Here is an 18,048-nt window from a genome sequence, read left to right on the forward strand (position 1 = left end):
GATGTAAAGAACAATGCACAACTGGCCTCTGATTTACAAAACCTAGAAAAGCCATCCAGTAGAGCAGAAGAATGCTCCTCTGAAATAGTGGTTCTGACTACAACATTATCAGATGAAAAGAAAATACATTATTGATATGATCCATATAGTTACTAGTATTTAACTGTCTTAGAGCCTGGAATTACATAGTCATATGCCTAAAAACTTCTTGCTCCAACACAACTCTTAAATAGTTGACTTCCCATTGTTTTGTGTCACTAAATGACACTGGATTTGTAGTCTAGATGCGACTGAAGGCTTCTCTCATCCTTGGGTACAGGCAGACTTCTTTTTGACTTCACCACTTACACAAAAGGGAATAATTTATGGAAACAAAAGGTACCATCAGCTGTTTCCTTAAAGGCTTCCAGCAAGAGTGGTTTGTATTCCCAGTCACTTTGATGGTCTTGTTACCCTGACAGGCTTTTATCTGATGCAGCAATAAAACAATCTCTTTTGAGTTCCCTATTTAATTGTTCTTCTCTTTTTTAAAAATAATAAATATAGTGAAAAGCACATGTGCCTTTGGTAACTTTTAAGTTAGCCTTTGCCAGTTTCTGGAAGGTGGTTAGGGCAAGCCAGTTATGAAAGATTTTAATCCTTCATTGACTCTTTCACTCTTATTTGCCAAAATGCCTTGTAGTGATACACTTCTTGCCATCTGCATAGCTCCACGTTTTACAACACGACCATGGTTTCAGCTTCTCTTGAAACCTCTTTGTCTCTTTCTGACTTCGAAATCAAATCTGATAATTCCAGGATCACAAGGAATCTCATAATGGAGACTACCTAATCAAATTAATCTGAATTTGCATGGCAATCACCATACATTTTTGTTCATATACATAATAACTAGTGAATCCAAGTGATACGATTTTCCTTTTACTCCACTAGTATAAATTAGAAGTTAACAAGGATGCTTTCCACCAGGTACCAGTGAAATTGACTGTTGTATAGTGTACTCAATACAGAAAGACTATATTTTACTTTGCATATGTCACACGATGCAGAACCTCAACTAAGTAGTGACATGATTGCACTATAATTTACAATTGGCTACCAAATTTGATCTTACATAAATAGGCAGAAGGGAAGTATATAAATTGCAAAAGGACCAAATTTGTATTTAAATGATCTAATTGATGGGACTATCATTATATAAAGTAGTTAAATATATAGTATAAGGGACTTCTTCATTTATGACTTAACTGACTTAGTGCCTCTGCCTTTGTAAAATTAATTCCTGAACATAAAAACAATCTGTGAAGAAATTAATACATTCCATGTGTTGTGTATGACTGTACACTAACTATTGTATCCCTGAATTATATACTGCTACCAATCTTCTCTAAATACAGACCACATTTTTTATGGTAACCTTTAAAGTACCCATTTTATGAAACATGAAGGATAAAGCTCTAAGTCATTCAGTTCAACTAGATACTAAGAGATAAGCCTGGACGCACTAGTCAAATGAACACACGGTTGAATTTAAAGTGGATAAAGATGGCCAGAGTTTGAAAGATATCCTCTTAGCTAGCAATGGTGGTATGTGGTGATTTCTGCTACATTTGCCATTTTGAAAGAGAAAGTATCCAACATAATTTTTATTCAGCATGATATGAACATAGTGATGTAGTGCAACATACTGCAGGACTATGATTTTAACATCCTTTATTTGAATCTAATTTGGTGCCATATATTTTCAGCTAATTTAACAAACAATTTCTTAAGTCTAAAATAACGTCTAACAAAACTCTGAAGTCACAAAACAAACTCTACTTCTTAAACAATGCAAATTGAGCATCTCTGCTGTGATGTTCAGTGCGTAGCCCATTCTTGAAATGTCAGCTGACTTTGAAGTGCCCCACTATGGAAATCTGTCAAGCTATTAAGCTAAAAGAAAGAGAAAACGAGAAAGACAGGAGTAAATGCTAATGAAAGCCGCACTAGAGTTTTCATTGAGAGTGGAAGCTATTCTCCAGAGACATCTGTTTGTTATATGCTGCAGACTTCAATAACATAATGAAGTCTGACAATGTTAACGCAGTCAGATGTTGATGCATGTAGATTCTGCTTTGAATATGACCCCATTATATAAGATGATGATCCAATATCGACCTCCTTCTTGGGGAGCCCTTGTTTTGGATCAGGATCCAAGTAAGCAACAGCTTTGATTAATAGGACTTTGATGCTGAAGACATCAAGAGAGGCAGTAATTTATAACAGTTCAAATAGGCATAATGCCTCTTTACTACTTATCCCAGGCTTTCTTGTGATCAGTCATTTCCTGTGTGGGCAACATGCTCTACTTCCCAAAATTTGCATTAAGAGAGCCCCTACTTTTTCTTTTCTTTCCTTTTTATTTAGTTATAGAACACTACATCAGGCAAAATAAGTTTAATCTGAATCTATTTTATATGCTGCTAATGAGAAAGGATCTACCCACCTGTGTTTGGAACCACTAAACGGCCACCTAGGTGTCCAAAAATGGCAGTTGTCTTCAGCTCACTTGTTGTTGAAATAGAAGACAGGTTCTGAATATACGTAGCCTTGTTTCTAGCCTGTATTGTACCAAAAGCTCTATTATTCCCATGAGGAAAAGTTCCAGAATGTGCCTTTCCATGATACTCAGCCCTCTCCGTCACCCCTAGGGACACCATGAATGAACTCTGAACTTTGACTTTGATGTCTGACAGCGGGTTGAACAGTGAAGACTCTGTCATTAGCTCCTTGTCCATGGGGTCCTGCAGGCAGATTGGTCCACTGTACGTTCTGCTCACTGTCAAGTCAGGCTGCATGGATGAGTTCAAAAGCAGGGAGTTACCTGGCAGAATGAAGCAGATCAGGGAGTTAGTTACTGTATTAAGGTGGTAAATCAGAAACCTCTTTCTGACCTTTCCACCATTTCCTTTTTGACTTGCTCTTCCTTCCCAATACTCTCAGAGCTCAAAATCACATAAGATAATGTTAAAAAACAGATTAAGTGATGCAGTAGATCTAAGAGGTACTTGATCGATATGTTTTCCGCACTTCAGGCAACTCCAGAGTGCATGAATTCAAGAAGGAACTTCCTTTTTGTTTTGGATTCATGTTTGTGTGTATGCCCTTTTTTTTCTTTTTTTCCCACATTAAAACCCACTGGGTGAAAACACATCTTCCTGCAGACTTTTTCCATGGGCTGACACAAAATGATAGCTTCATGCCTGAGGCAAACTGGGTTGAAAAGAAAGTGGGACAAGAGTAATATAGGGAAAAATAACACACATTCATTTAGGACAATTTTAGCTCACAAAAGTCTGAAAAAAAGAGAAGGAATAGATAGATTTAGGGCCTGAATCCTTTAGCTGGTTTGGTCTTTTTTTTGTTTGGTTGTGTTTGGTTGGTTTGTTGGGTTTTAGTAAATAAAAGTTTTCCAGAGTAACTGATTTTGTGAAAATTATCTGTACTGCATCCTTGAAAATATGATCACTTTAAAGGACTGCACGTTGGGTTGCTAACTTTATAAATATGTTGTCTGTACGTCAGTATTGTGCTCTCTTTTCTCAGCAAACTGAACAGAGAACTGGCCTTTTTTTCCACTGAATTGTTTAGTTTACAAATGCTGTTATTTAAAAAAAACCCATAGACAGAGAACCCAAAGCAACTTAAACTGAACTAATAGCATCCTGGCATAAGAGAAATTGGCGCACTCAGATACTTTCAGAGCATCCAGAACTAATGTTTTTGAATCATTAAGTCAAACAAACAATTCCCCAGACTCAAAACAAGACTTTCATGGCAAACTGAACAACAAAGGAAAAAGTTACTATTTGAGACAGTCATTGAGAGTTACATGACTCTAATTAAAGGCTCAGATTTTTAAACGAATGAGTAAACATCCTTGTCTAGCAAGCCCTTTTTCCTATTTCTTGCAATTTAGGCCTGGCGAGGAATGTCTCCCAGACAATAAAGTAATTGTAAAAACAACGGCAACAAAAAACCAACAAACACCATGACCTCCCCCCCCCCCCCAAAAAAAACCCCAAACAAAACAAACAAACAAAATCCCCCAAACAGCACCCAACCAAAAAACTGCAGCATATCTGACTTTTCTGAAGAGAGAAGAGACATGGGCATGCTTTCACACCCCACCAACACACCCACCCACCCACAATAAGGCAGGTCTTTATGATAGAATGTCAGTACAGAATTAAGGAAACATACTATTTTAAAGTAATCACCATTTGTATTCCTCCCCACCTTTCTGTCCAAAGGAAATAATATTCCAGAAAACATCTGAGTGCTGCTTTTAGTAAAAGTAAGTATTTCTTCCATACTTTATTGTATTGGTGGCTTTCTGAAGGTGGTTTTTTTTTTAATCAATACATGTTTACACATATTTATTTCCCACAGACCTCAGAATGTGGATTTTGCATGCTAACAGCAGCTCATAAAAATACTTGAAGTTGAGTTTCTCAGATTAACAGTAAAAAACTAACCACTTTTATTGGAGTAAAGAAAATAGAAGATCTCTAGCTACAGACATGCTTTGTGGGTTTGTTTTGATTTGGTTAATTTGATTTGGTTTGTTTGGGCTTTTTCAGTGTAGAAGCTAGTGACAGTATTTGTAAAGCACTTAAGAGTGTGGTCAAGAAAGATGATGTATTTGTCCAAGTTGCCACAACAGATCAGTAGCAGAGACAGTAAAAGACAGTTCTAACCACCTGATCGTGTTCCTTGTACTGCAGCTAACCTTCTCTGGCTTTCAACACATCTGCTCAGCAATAAGCTAGAATGCCCTCCCACAGCCAGTCACTGAATATGAGCTTAGCATCTCTTTGCAGTAGGAGCTCTGGAGAGAAGAAAATGAAATCACAACACTAACCTTGTCTGACTGTTTTAAAATTAAATGTCTGGAAGCCGCCCGTCAGTGCAGATGAATCAATCACATCCACGCCGTACTCACTCTGACTCCTTCTGTAAAGGGTAACAGCAACCACCAGCACAGCTACAGCAATGACTGCTGCTCCCAGGCCGGAGTACAAGGCAATGTCACTGGCAGTCTCAATATCTGAAAGGAGAAAAAGTGGGTACCAAGTCAGCAACACTCATGAAAACGTTCTGACTGGCACTGGCTGGCCATGAGCAAAGGGGATTACATGAGGCCACAGCCACCTGGCCGGGGAAGTAAAGCTTGAGACGTAAATGTGGAGCAGATCACAGCAGGATAGTGGAGCACAAAGGAATACTGAAAAGCAAGCATTTGAAAGCACAAGCAAATTTCCTGATGCATGACTCCATATAGGTGAGCTTACTTTGTTTTGGGACTTGCATCATGGTCTTCACAGTTTTTTTTAAAATGGGGGAGTTGGAATCGTAACAGTCAGAGCACTTACCACTAAAGAGCCTTCTCCCTCATCAGCACACACTGCTAGCTTGGGCTCCTTGCTGAGGTATGCCATCGCTTCCCATTCCAGCCCGGTGGAGATCATTAAGGTATGGTAATACAACCCTTAAAGGCAGGGCATGGAACAAGTGCAGCTAGGGAGGGCTGCTTTAGGTTTCAGCAGGAGTCTCATCTGCTGCTACCTTCCAGGGACATGTAAGTTTTAGGCTTGAACTCTGGAGCTAAGCCAGAAGGTTATGAATCCTCTGAAAAATCTTAGTGAAGATTTCCCCTTCCCTGCTCTTTATTTTCTGTGTGAGCTTTAGCATAAGAAGGAACAATCCATCCTCTCACAGCATAGAGAGGGGCTGAGGAGATCCCACATATCTTCTCGGTCTCCTGCAAGCATCTTCAGTCTTTAAAAATAGGTTGGAAACCGAACCTTCCCTGTGATCACACCCATGCATTAAGCTTACAACCAAGTTTTCTAACACTTCAGACTTTTATAGTAGAGAAAAAGAATTCATTGCTTTGAAAGAATGAATCCAAATGAAACCTGCGATATTATATAATTGAATTATCCAGTCCCACTATTCTAGATCTTCTGGGATTTGGGACCACGTACCATGAAATTAAATTACTTGACAAGTACACTTAGTGGGTCCTTAGTTCCTTAATGCCAAACTCCAGTTTAGAGGAAGAGATAATCATGTATTCACTCTATACATCATCTCTTATCCTACTATGTGGCGCTTCTGCTGTCAAGTGAGAAGCACTTGGTACAGAAAGTGCATTTATTTATAACAAACGACAGTGACAAAAAATAACTAGGAAATCCAGACTATTCAATAGCAGTAAATAAACTGCAATGTACAGAAATAGGGTAGGAAGTTAAATTCAGCATTTAATAAATAGCCAATTACTGAAATTACTTAATTACTATTTGGGAGGAGGCTTCTGTTGTGCATATGTTTTTCTGCAGAAAGTCAGATAACTTTAGTTTAGCTGAATTTTTAAAATGAACATGAAACTTCAGACCATTGAGATGAAAGAAATGAGTAGCTATGGGCAGCATCAGAAAAGCTAATTTTCCTGGCTCACCAGTTTCCTATGTAAACTGAATGTCTGACAACTAACAATATAAGCAGCTGAACTTCCTGGGAAGGCACACCAGCTGCCAAACGCAATAGCTGAGTACCGACTGTTCTCTAACATAAGCGAAACGCCATATGAATTGCAGCAGCAAGGAAACCAAGTACGTAAACACTGCTTTAAGTGGGCGGGAGCACGTGGGATATTTGCTGTTAGGCAATGTAACTGATTTTTTTAGTTGGGCAGTTGAATCAAAAGTAAAATAAACTTTGGCTCAAACGTCCTTAATAGAAAACACCCTTTCCATCCCCATTCTCAAACTGTTCCCAGTCAACCCCAAATACAACATTCCAACATCCCATTCAACCCAAAATAAACATTTTGAAATGTTTTACTAGAACTGCTATTTAGCCCAGAAAATACTTCTGAAAAAATTCTGTTGAATTTTCAAATAACCTCCTACTGAAAAAGGTTTCCATTTTTAACACATTTAGAACTTGCGGGGGGGGGGGGGGAATACCACCACAAAGTTTCCATGCAAATATCAGCTTTCAGAAGAAATCCATCTTCTGTGGCATGTCACAACAAGTAATCACAAGTGAATAAACTTGTAAGTAAGTAGCTCTTATCCAACTTCTTATAACATTAGAATTGCCACACAGTTCTACTAAATAAATTACTAAAGAAAAAGATTTCTTTCTGAAGCCTTTTTTTTCTCCATTTTTTTCATGAGATGCCCCCTTGAAAATGTTGTAAAGATAATTTTAAGCATTTTAGGTTCAGAGTTAGTTAGGAATTCTAGGAAGTAAGCTGTTAGCTGACAGTGTAAATGTATCAGACTAACAATGGGAGATGCCCATGTTCTCTTATGCCAGATGGAAAAAGCAAACACAAAAAGACAGGGTCACAAAGGAAGACTGGGAGTACCTCAGATCTAACCAAGACAACCTGAATCCCAATCCAGTGCCTTAATCACATACTGGTTCACCTCCATTTTATTCTCTAGTATCAGGTGCAGAAAGAAAAGTATAGAAACGAATTAAATTTCTATTTCTTCCAATTTTTTATTCCCAAGGTATTTTGTTGTTACAGGGAGTTAATTATGAAACTCTATTGTTGACTTAATTTTTGTGGTTAATTAGTACAATGAATAAGCCAAGAGGAAGAATGCTATATATCTCCAGTGGTAGAAGAAACCTAATAGCAAGTGGGTTCTTTTCCTTTCTAGAGAACCATAGTGATCTGGTAGTTATTTTACCATAAAGTATCTTTAATTCTTCTATTTTGATCATTACTTTAAAACGGAAAAGTGCTGAAAATTTGAGTTACCTCTTCTACCTTTTGGGGATAATAAATTACAAAGTCTGAAACATGCAGAAATAACCTATCAGTAAAAAATTACTGCCACCATAATGGCAGTATGTAGCAAATATAGGAGTTGATCTTTCACCATCAAAACCAGAATATAAAACACACTTCAAGTTCTCACCTGTGAGTAACTACAATTTATTACTCTAAATCTACTTAAATAGTTTAGCTGCTTCTTTTCAATCAATTCAGATGTCAGATAATTTAAGTTTCATACTTTTATAACTGCACAAGACTGTTGGACATGGGTCAAAGATGAGAGCAAGAATACAGAATTTTAAAAAAATGCAAACACTTTGACTCAAGCAAAATTTTTCTGGAGAGAATTTTTCTTTTTTAGTGAATACTTTTAAGTATCCCTAGAACTTGAATTTGATACTTTTATATAAATTATATGATTAAAACCTCTTACAGTTATTGTCTCTGAATTTCCTTATCTTTAATAAAAAGGTCATTGTCCTGTTTCATAGAAGACCTGGAAGTTATTCAAGTGTTCCCATAATTATTCCATTGCAAGGGAAAAAAAACATCCACAAACCCAAAGTAACCAACACATAGAGTGCAGAGGAAAAGGATATCCTTTTCAGAGTTTAGCAAATATTTAAATAGCTTTATCTTAAAAGAGTAAAACAAGAGTGACATGGTATTCCTTTGAATTGTTCCTGTGGAACACAACTGCTTAAGAAAGAGGACTTTCATTTTTATTTAGGATGTTAGTATTTTTTTAGAAAAAAATACTGGGTTTTTTACAGTAATTTTAATCTCTTCATCTTTCTATCTTTTCTTATGGATGATTCCTTTTAGGGGAGACTAGAAATTAAAAGAAAAGCATGGCAAATTTGGGGAACAGAGTAATTCTCTGCTTTTATTTTTTCCCAGAGGGTAAAAAAAAAAGTGAAAAACAAACTAAAAAAGAAAACATTTATAGTCAGCCAATTACTATTTAATGAACTGCATCCTCCCAGCCCAGAGGAGGTCGGGACTCTTGTAAAGCACTACAATTCTTATACATTTCAGTTACAGGATACATGTTTGTGGTAATTGTAGCCTATATTTCACTCCACCTCCTGACACTGTTACACAACGTTTATTGAAAGCACATTTGATGGTAATGAAGTTTCTATTAACTATGATTAAGTTTCATAAAGCACCTGAAGATAATTTAAGATGTGCAGGAGCAGAAAATGAAACATTTGGTTTAGTACATTAGGAAATGTAATTGATTAAATTATCTCATTTACAATAAGTGCTTTCCAGGAGCTATGCAGGGCATACATTTTCCCCCGTCTACCGTTAGAGTTTGCTAGGAGATTTGAAAGATTTCTCCAGCTTCCCGTCCTCCCCCAGTTTTCTGTCACTCTCACTTTTGGTACCCCTTAGCAATTTTAAGCCCATTTCTTCACATAGCCAGTCTTCGAGACCGAGGATCAAAAGTCAGAGAATCATGTAAGAGGTTATTTAGTAGAACAGGTTGTTTCTCAATTATCTTCATAATTGACTTTGATTTTGCATCAATGATGATTCATGCAGTTTTAAACTAAGTTCCTGTTTAGCTGAATAGCAACAAGCTGTAGCATATGTTTCTAACCCCACAGCTATAAAGAAACCCTTTAATTCTCCTAGGCATCTTATGTGCCAAAATCAATTCCATTAAAGTTACTTTTTTAATAAATCAGAAAATAAAGTGATTTGACTGATATTCTTTCAAGATTCTCTAATTAAATGGGAACTGTGCATATAAACAAACAAAAACATATCAATTGCCTGAGCTAAGTTATGACACAGATGAATTGTACGTGACCAGTTAGGAGATGATTCCAGTGAGACAAAGACAAGACAAAATTAAAAATGCTTAAGCAGCCAAGGCAACCACAGCACATTTTTGAACTATCTAAACTTGATTTTGTGTTTCCTTAGAAATACTTAGGGAAACATAAAGGAGAAATATTCTCACACAAGCTTTCTATGCATTCATTTCTTTCTACGCAAGCATTTTCTACGTTTAATGGGTGAAGCTGGGTGGCTATCATGCACCCTACATAACTACATCATATTAAAAACTGAGAGCTTTTAAAAAGCCAAACACTTTTCACTCACCAAGAGCTGTAGCCATCTTGGACAATAACTGTGCTTCTCTATAATTATTATTTTTATTGCATCACATTTTTGTTGCAATTTAGTTATGTTCCTTTGTAAATAGTTATGAAGTTGTCTGTGGTTTAGATGGATTTGAACTTGACCAACTTGTTGTTTTATCAGACAGAGGAATACTCTGGGATCAGATAACCAAATGGCCTTCATTCAAGCCAGCAAGAAATTTTGCTGCAGAGTGTTTTGACATTGCAGTCTACAGCATGTGAGCTCAAAGGAAGTGCAGTCAGGTTAGGATTTCTAAATGTTCTCCTAATGATTTGGGGCCCAAGTTCCATAAAATTTCAAATAATCTGATCACCCTATGCCCCTATATCCTGGAAGAATACTCAGACTTAAAACCTACATATTTTGTAATACCTAATAGAAGAATCTGTCTTCAAAGAAGATATAAACAATTGCATGCATTACTTCTCAGTACAGGTGGATTCTTGTTTTAAGTCCTTCAAAGCAATTAAACAAAAAATGTGTTTATAAATCTATTTGTCAAAATTCAAAGACAATTTTTTTGTTGAAAATTAAGCAAAAATCCTCAAAACTTTGTGTATGGTTTATGAAAGAAAAAAGCAATGTCTTCACTTTAGAAGAGACAAGCCTCATGGAAATTGTGATTTTGGTGAAGTTGTGGGTTGGGTTTTTTTTTTTCTTTTTTGTAACAAAATCTTTCAGTTAGTCAATTCACTCCAAATGTGTTGCTCTATAACTAGAATTCCACTGAAAGCAATCTAAGACTAAAAAACAAAGAGTGCAGGATGGAAGCCCCCCAAAAGCATATATAAATGATATCTATAGACTCTTTACAGTGTAAAGCAAATAAACACCCTTTACCAGTTGCTAACTGAAGGCTGAAGTGAGCTGAACAAGGTAAGACAGAGACACTAGCAGAACCAGATTTGAGCCAAGAAAGCCAAATTCCTATATTAATTTCTTTTTTTTTTCTAGTTACAAGTCCTAAAGAGATCAATTTCAAGATAAGCATGCCTGTAGGAAGCGCTCCCAGTCAGACACAAATTACTAAAGAATGGTGACTTTTCTACTTCTAGTCCAAAACCTATGATGGCAAAGTTGCTAAGAAGATGCTTTCAGGAGATGTGAAAGCCTTTCATATAACCTTCAGTTTTATTTCACTCCTAAACAAATAAAACAGAATGGCAGAGAAGATGAGAAAAATCATATTTACAAGAGAAAAAAAATAACTTACTTTGGGATTTTATTTCATGAAGAGGTTTTTTATCTGAGAGAGAGAGAGAGAGAGAGAGAAAGTTGCACTTAATAAATTTACATGGAGCATATCTATTTCCTATATCGCTTCTGTCTAGCTCTATAAATGAAACATTTTCTGCTTGTTTGCTGACAATATGAATATTTTATGTTGTCCATATTTTTCCCTCCATCTTTTTTTTTTTCCCCCTAAATTTATTTCAGGATGTTTCTTTGCAGTAATTTCTCACTTGGTTAATTCAAGTATTTGTTAGCTTTATTGGATGCATTTATTTAGAATATTATACATCTCATCAATAAGAAAGTTCAATATTTTGAAGTGGATTACTTGGCAAAGAAAGTCAGTTAAGATTTAATTATTTCTTTGTATGTTTGACATATGGAAAGGTTACTGATGGACACAAAGTAATTTATAAAATATAAAAACATAAAATATGGTCACATTTATGTATCTAAATATACATCAGTAATGACATCTATATGTGTATATAAAGAACATACAGAATCAATGTATTACCATGCATATGCAAATATATTGTAAAATAGGTTTATACAGTAGTGCATCTCTCAAAAATGAGACTTCTCTGTCTCCCTCGTAATAAGCATTTGAGTTATCCTTTATAACCTAGTATCTGAAAAAGTAATCTTTAGAAAATGGGAGACTCAGGCTTGTGCAGCACCCACACTGCATGAGTACAGACTCTATAGGTGACCACAGCAGCAAAGCAGCCTGCCGGGCATGCCAGTCCCAGTGCAGCAGTCCGGAGGGAACACGTCTGCAATTTCCAAGACCCTGCTTACAAATTCATGTTCTGTGTGGGGTGGCTGGGACTGTCCCAAGGCTGCCCTCTGCATGTTCAATAAATGTAGTCTTAAGGTAATTCTGCCACCCCTTAGTTTCTTGGGCAGTCTGCCTAACTTAAGCAACTATTCCAATACCTTTTGTTGAAAGGTTGCCTGAAGAAAACAAAACACAGCACGTAATGTACTTATTTCTATACAATTCAACAGAGGCTAGCAGTTCAGCAGAAGTAGACTAATCTAATAGACAATAAAATGTGGGATATAAATCCTTAAGCAGATAAGATTATATCCGTTTTGTAGGTGCTTTGTGTTGTAAGGAAATTCCCTTTGACTGAGCTGTTCACTGATTTATCTTTTGGGTTTCTTTTTGTGTGAAGGATCTGGTACTGGCTACCTCTAAACGTCAGTTATCAGCACAGTCCCTGTTACTGCAATCCTATGATCTACACTGGGAAAGAACAGTCTTAACAGAACCACATCAAGGTACAAGATGTTCAGCTTAGTGTTTTACTATGTGATAATGTAAGCAAATAGATTATTAGGCACCTTCTATTATTTTTAGTATTTGTGAAAATGATAGGTTTAATAATGCTTAACCCAAAAGATTCTTGGATTTTGGTTTTGCCAAAAAGCAAGGTGTGGAGGTGTTTTTCTTCTTGAGGTTGTTTTTATTTTTGGTAGGAAGTAATGTACGTAAACACCAAATGAATAGTGTCAGACTTGAGCTTTGCAATGGAAACAAACATTTGCATGCTGCTGACATAGTGCTAGCTACAGAAAACTGCAATACAATGGAAATGCGTTTGCCATATAAACTGGTGAGATTGCTAGATCCAGAAGCCTCTTGGCAATATTCAGTATCACGGCTGGTTGAAAAATGGAAAACAAAATTATTTGTGATATATGGTGCATTAGTAAAAACATGTTTGTGGTTCATCTGCTTATGGCCTACTTGTTTGTTTCTTTTAGGGGAACTGGGAAAAGAAATCAATAGTTTTTGAAGTTATAAAAAATAGCTTTAAAGCAAATAGATAAAACAAAAAACTCTACAAAACCGTCTCTTTTACTAAGGCAAAGCAAAAGCTTTCACCTCTGCAAGATAGGGAGGAATCCACTGTGGAAAAGTATACTACCAACAATACTGGTAGGGAATAAACAGTGAAAGAACAAATATGCAAGAAACTAGTAAGTTATTAGGACTATCTTGAGTGAAAGTGGCCTTTGCATTCAGATTGAGTCAATCTCTGTCTCCCAACTTGGCAGGCCTGGCAATCTTTCGTATATATCAAAACCAAAAATAATTCTACTTTTCTTCTGCATATAAATTTGCATCTATTCAATTGTTACAACTCCTAGAAGAAATTCCCTGAAAGAAAAGTACTTTCAGTTGCTCCTCAGTTAAGGACTGGACTATCTGGGTCCATCCAGAAAATTAAAAACCAAAGCGAGAAAAAGGATGTTCCTGTGAATGGAAGGGTGTCATCGTTGTGTTATTCCTAACCTCTCTGGTCAGGGACTGAATAAAGAACCTGAGAGCAGGCCCTCATTTATCACCATTTCATTTACTGACTCCAAATTTGAAAATTCATGCTAAGGATTAGTATTTTTTCCGCCAGTTCAGAATCAGGCCTACGCTTTCCTGGCATCTTAAGTTCTCATCCTTACTTTCATTTAAGTTCTTATTTGTTAACCAAAGAAATGTTTCATTTCTATTTTTGCTTCACAAAAGGAACAAAGTTAACAAGTTGTGCCTGATAAATAACCTCCAAGAGATTAGTTTTCTGTAGCACAGTACTGCATTTCCTTCCCAGTTCCCCATGGGACGAAAAGCAGAGCAGAAAAGGCACATATTGGAAGATGAACAGGGGAAAAAGATTTTTTAAAAATAGGGTAATTGCATCAATTCCTATTAGCTGAGAAAGCAATTACAGTCCTAAAAATAATTTGACACAAGTATATACATACAGCACGACCTATAAAGGAGTAATAGTATCACACTCCAAGATGAAAGAAAAAAGAGACACTTAATACTTCAGTCTACTTGAATGCATATGGAAATTCAACTTTGAGAACCAACACACACTCCTGGTACTACTCATCACAGCAAAAGGAGGAGACGAGCTTATTTAAAACACAAAGAACATGTAGGCCAGAGCTGATGTCAGCTCCACTCGTTACCTAACAGTAACAGCTTTTATATCACTAGGCTTTAGCTTCCTCTTTTAGTACTTAGCTTACTCAGTTCCAGGGAAGTACTGTTGCATATGAAGGATAATACTGACAGCATGCTCAACTCCAAATTACACTGGAATGGATTTTCTTCCCCACAAAACACCTGGAGATCAGTTTCTGATCTCATACTAGGTGAAAAATTGCTGGTGTGTGCAACAGAGAGAAATCTTCCATTATATTTGTCTTTGGATTAATTTTAGACTATTGTTGTTAGTTCACAGTTTCCCTAACTCCCATCTCACCCTATAAAAGGAATAGAAATACTTTACCCAATGAGACTGCTGCATGGAAAATCCAGCAGCAGCAGATTTCCCTCTACCCCCCAGATATTCAGCATAAGCTGAGAATTTGTTAATTTTAAATAGTATTGCTTTGATGTCAACATATGCATCCCTAGTAGGCTTAGATTTTAAAAGGCTTTTCATTTCAATCATAAAATTTGGGGTTTACTACTTACGCCACTTACCCTTTGTAAAATGATTTTGATTTGATAGTTCCTTTTAACATCGAAGTTATATTTTACACTTTGTGTTCCACAGCTGACACTAAGTTGATTAAATCTGTACAAAATTTACTCATATTTTAAAAAATGCTTTTTGTATCTTTTTACCCATAGTGATCCATTTATTTTAAAGAAGGCAGGTTCTTTACACATAATGTATTAAGAACTTTTAAATCTATTAAGAGCATTTTAAGTCCCATATGTAGAAAAGTGATTTGCTTCTGAAAGAGAAAGCTTTTGCTATTCCAGACATTTGTTTTCAGTCATACACTGTTTACTTCACTTCTGTTTGCACATAGTTGTGCAAAATAGTTACATTTTCTTAAAATTGCATCTATAAAGTGATTCTAAATGTCATGGCAAAGAAAAATTACAATTCTTCTGAAAAGGTGATGATGAAATCCTGTGCTAGTTCAATTGATTTCAACTTGTTGGGGCATTTTTCTTTTTTACTGCAGTGTGATGAGTCAGGTAAGTTGGGGTTCATTAATAATAATATTCTTTGCACCAGTGGCTATACAAACATAGAGCAGAGGAACAGTACCTGAGCCAAAGAACTTGATTTTATACAAAACTTATGACAGACAATGAAAATCATCATCATCAGGTAATTATTGAGTTAGTTGCCATGCTGTAACTATTCCAATAGCCCATCTATCAAATAATTTGGTGGCAAGGGCTTTCTTTCAGTGCTTGCTATTGGAGTTCTTAATAGGGCACATTAACAGAGGAGCTTAAGTAAAGCAATAGCAGAGAAGCTATACTTTATCATACTCTATTCTATGGATAAACAGAGAATTTATGTCTCCAGGGCTGTCAATATGACATCTTTTATAGGCATTAAATTTAATAAGATAAAAAATAAATACTCTGGCTGCACTGTATGAGTATGTCTAATCAGTGATATGACTGTCATGGGATGTCTTTTTTCTTTTTTTTTTAATTTATTTTGTTTTCTGAGAAGGAATGTGAATTGGCAACTGGCTCCTTACAGCCTTGATGTTTCTTTGCAGACCTTTCAGAAGGCAGTCTGCTTTATTTTCCACAGCCAAAACTACTACATTTGTATCTGCTGGAAAAAGCCAACCTCTCCCCCTGTCTCATACACCCTCTGAGATGAAGTGAACTGTTTGGACCAGCTGACATCCTACCCCCTTTTCTCTTTCTGTTGAAGGGACTTGCACACAAGCTTCTTACTAAAGCTGCAAGCCATACAGATTTAGATCCTGAATGCCTTATTCAGAGTTCAGCACTGGTGACCTGTACTGGGGGTAAAGGTTGCTCATTAAGAGAAATCAGTCACTAACAAAGCAAGTTTTCAATAAAGGCATAGAACACTGAATGAATGCACCAACACATACAGAGTTTACCCTTGAGAATTTTACAAGGCAGTTTTAATATTTCTTACTATGAAAAAGTCTTGTTCTAGGGAACGCAGACACATTTAAAAAAAAAAATAAAAATCAACCATTGCACTGGTAACATGTCTGTGAACAGAACTCGAAACATCCAGTCCCTTTCCCTCCATATGTAGTAACACATTTCATTTGACCAGTACGTGAAACCTTCGTTCATACAAAAAGATTCAGAGGGCTTTATCCTAGAATAGTTCCTGAAAATGCACTTCTGGAATTAGCAGTAAATATCAGAGGTAGTCCTCGAAAGACAGCTGGCAAGCACAGCACCAACCTTTCACACTTCTGTGACATCTGAGAAGGACTCGCACTGATATTAAAGTGATAATTCACCACCATACAGAGCGCGACAGGGACATTCTGAAACCTGCCTGTAGACAGTGTCTGGATGAGCTCCTCGGAGTGAGAGGCTAAGAAAGGAGAGATTAACAGCTAGAGAAGCCAGCAACAAAAGCCCATGTGATACAATACCTTCTTGTTGATACAGCAGTGCTCAGAGGCCCGGTCTGTGTCTGAAACCGACTGTGCTGCCTACAAGGACTCGAGGAGTTTCAGTCATTTCCCACATGGAGTGAAGCCATCACCATCAAATAAAATGCGTATCATGAATCTCAGTACTTAATAACCATAGCTCTTCCCCAGGCCACGTGCTGCTTTCAGACTACCAAAATAAGCATAATACTGTGTTTGTTCCTCTACCTCTAAAGCATAAGTGCAGCATGGAAGATGACACACAGGACTGACACACAATGACACAATATGAAAGGATATTATTCTCAAGGTAGGACAGGTAATCTTTACCACCCTGTAGTGTCATTAAGGCTTTTCTTGGAAGCAGTGACCTGAATACGGCCACCGTTTATTAACTTTGATGAAGACCACAGAAGGAGCCAACTATATGGTAAGTCAACTCATGACTGTCACAAATAGTGGTAAGTGTGCAGACCTCAGCTGCATCTTTTCATGCCCCTTTCAATGCATCCTTCTGACAGTCTTCCAATGGATATGCTAATCTGCACACATGAATGGATTCTGGATTTATCAAGCCATCTGCAGGGAAGGGCATTCATTTAGTGTGTAGGAGGGAGAAAGACCTCAGAAAGCATCATGTGATCACCACATTGGTCCTCAAAAGCTGAATGAATTGCAGCGCTCACATATTCTCACTAGTTTGTTTTGGTTTTTTTTTCTTCCCCATGTTTTAAAAGTCTGAATTTAATTTATATCCTTTTGAACACTGAAGCTTGTCTGCCTGACACCTTGGAGCTGGAGAGCTGTTCTGTAACCCTGGAAACTTTTAAGTAGTTAGAGACATATAGCAAGACTTGTAGGTGTTCCTCTCTCCAAACCCAAACAAAATCTTATTTAATGTCTCAGCTGAGGTACACGTATTTCTGAAACCTGAGTAAATATACAGGATGCTATCTGCCATTAAGAAATTATTAAAATCTCAGGGCAAAAAAGGGAGTTCATTTTGTTTAGAAAATTATTTTCCTCATCTCACCAGATGTACTTCATTGAAGAACTCACTGGGCACAGCAGCTGTTTCTCTCTGAAACTGCCAACCAGTATTAGGAAGGTGCACGTGGGGGAAGGCCATAGGCACTTACACTATTGTAAGCACGTAGGCGATGGTTAGGAGCACAAGGCTTAGATTTATAGCCATATTCCTTTTGTTGTGTGCATGACGGTGGAAGAAGAAAATGACTGCTAGGCATAACATGAACACATATATGCAAAAGATCAAGAAGGAAGGGTAATGCAGTACCATAGAAAGAAAGAAAAAGGACTATTTAAATATAGAATTAAAGAAAAGGTAGACTTATTTCAGTTACATCTTTAAGCCCTAGCATTCC

At 36.8% G+C, this 18,048-nt stretch overlaps 1 protein-coding gene across 2 annotated transcripts in view; it reads right to left on the reverse strand.

Moving 5' to 3' along the window:
- Positions 1-18,048, reverse strand: part of UNC5D (unc-5 netrin receptor D) — a 176,260-nt gene that overhangs the window by 33,875 nt on the left and 124,337 nt on the right. The window contains exons 8-10 of one of the 2 annotated variants that reach the window (XM_069800947.1): positions 11,220-11,252; positions 4,907-5,092; positions 2,489-2,866 (exon numbers count right to left, since the gene is read on the reverse strand). In XM_069800947.1, coding sequence (XP_069657048.1) covers positions 2,489-2,866; positions 4,907-5,092; positions 11,220-11,252 — 597 coding nt within the window. The remainder of the gene's footprint in view (positions 1-2,488; positions 2,867-4,906; positions 5,093-11,219; positions 11,253-18,048) is intronic. The other variant, XM_069800948.1, reaches the window with a different exon arrangement.

Source organism: Haliaeetus albicilla, chromosome 13, assembly GCF_947461875.1.
Source record: "Haliaeetus albicilla chromosome 13, bHalAlb1.1, whole genome shotgun sequence".
In the NCBI taxonomy this organism is placed as follows: Eukaryota; Metazoa; Chordata; class Aves; order Accipitriformes; family Accipitridae; genus Haliaeetus; species Haliaeetus albicilla.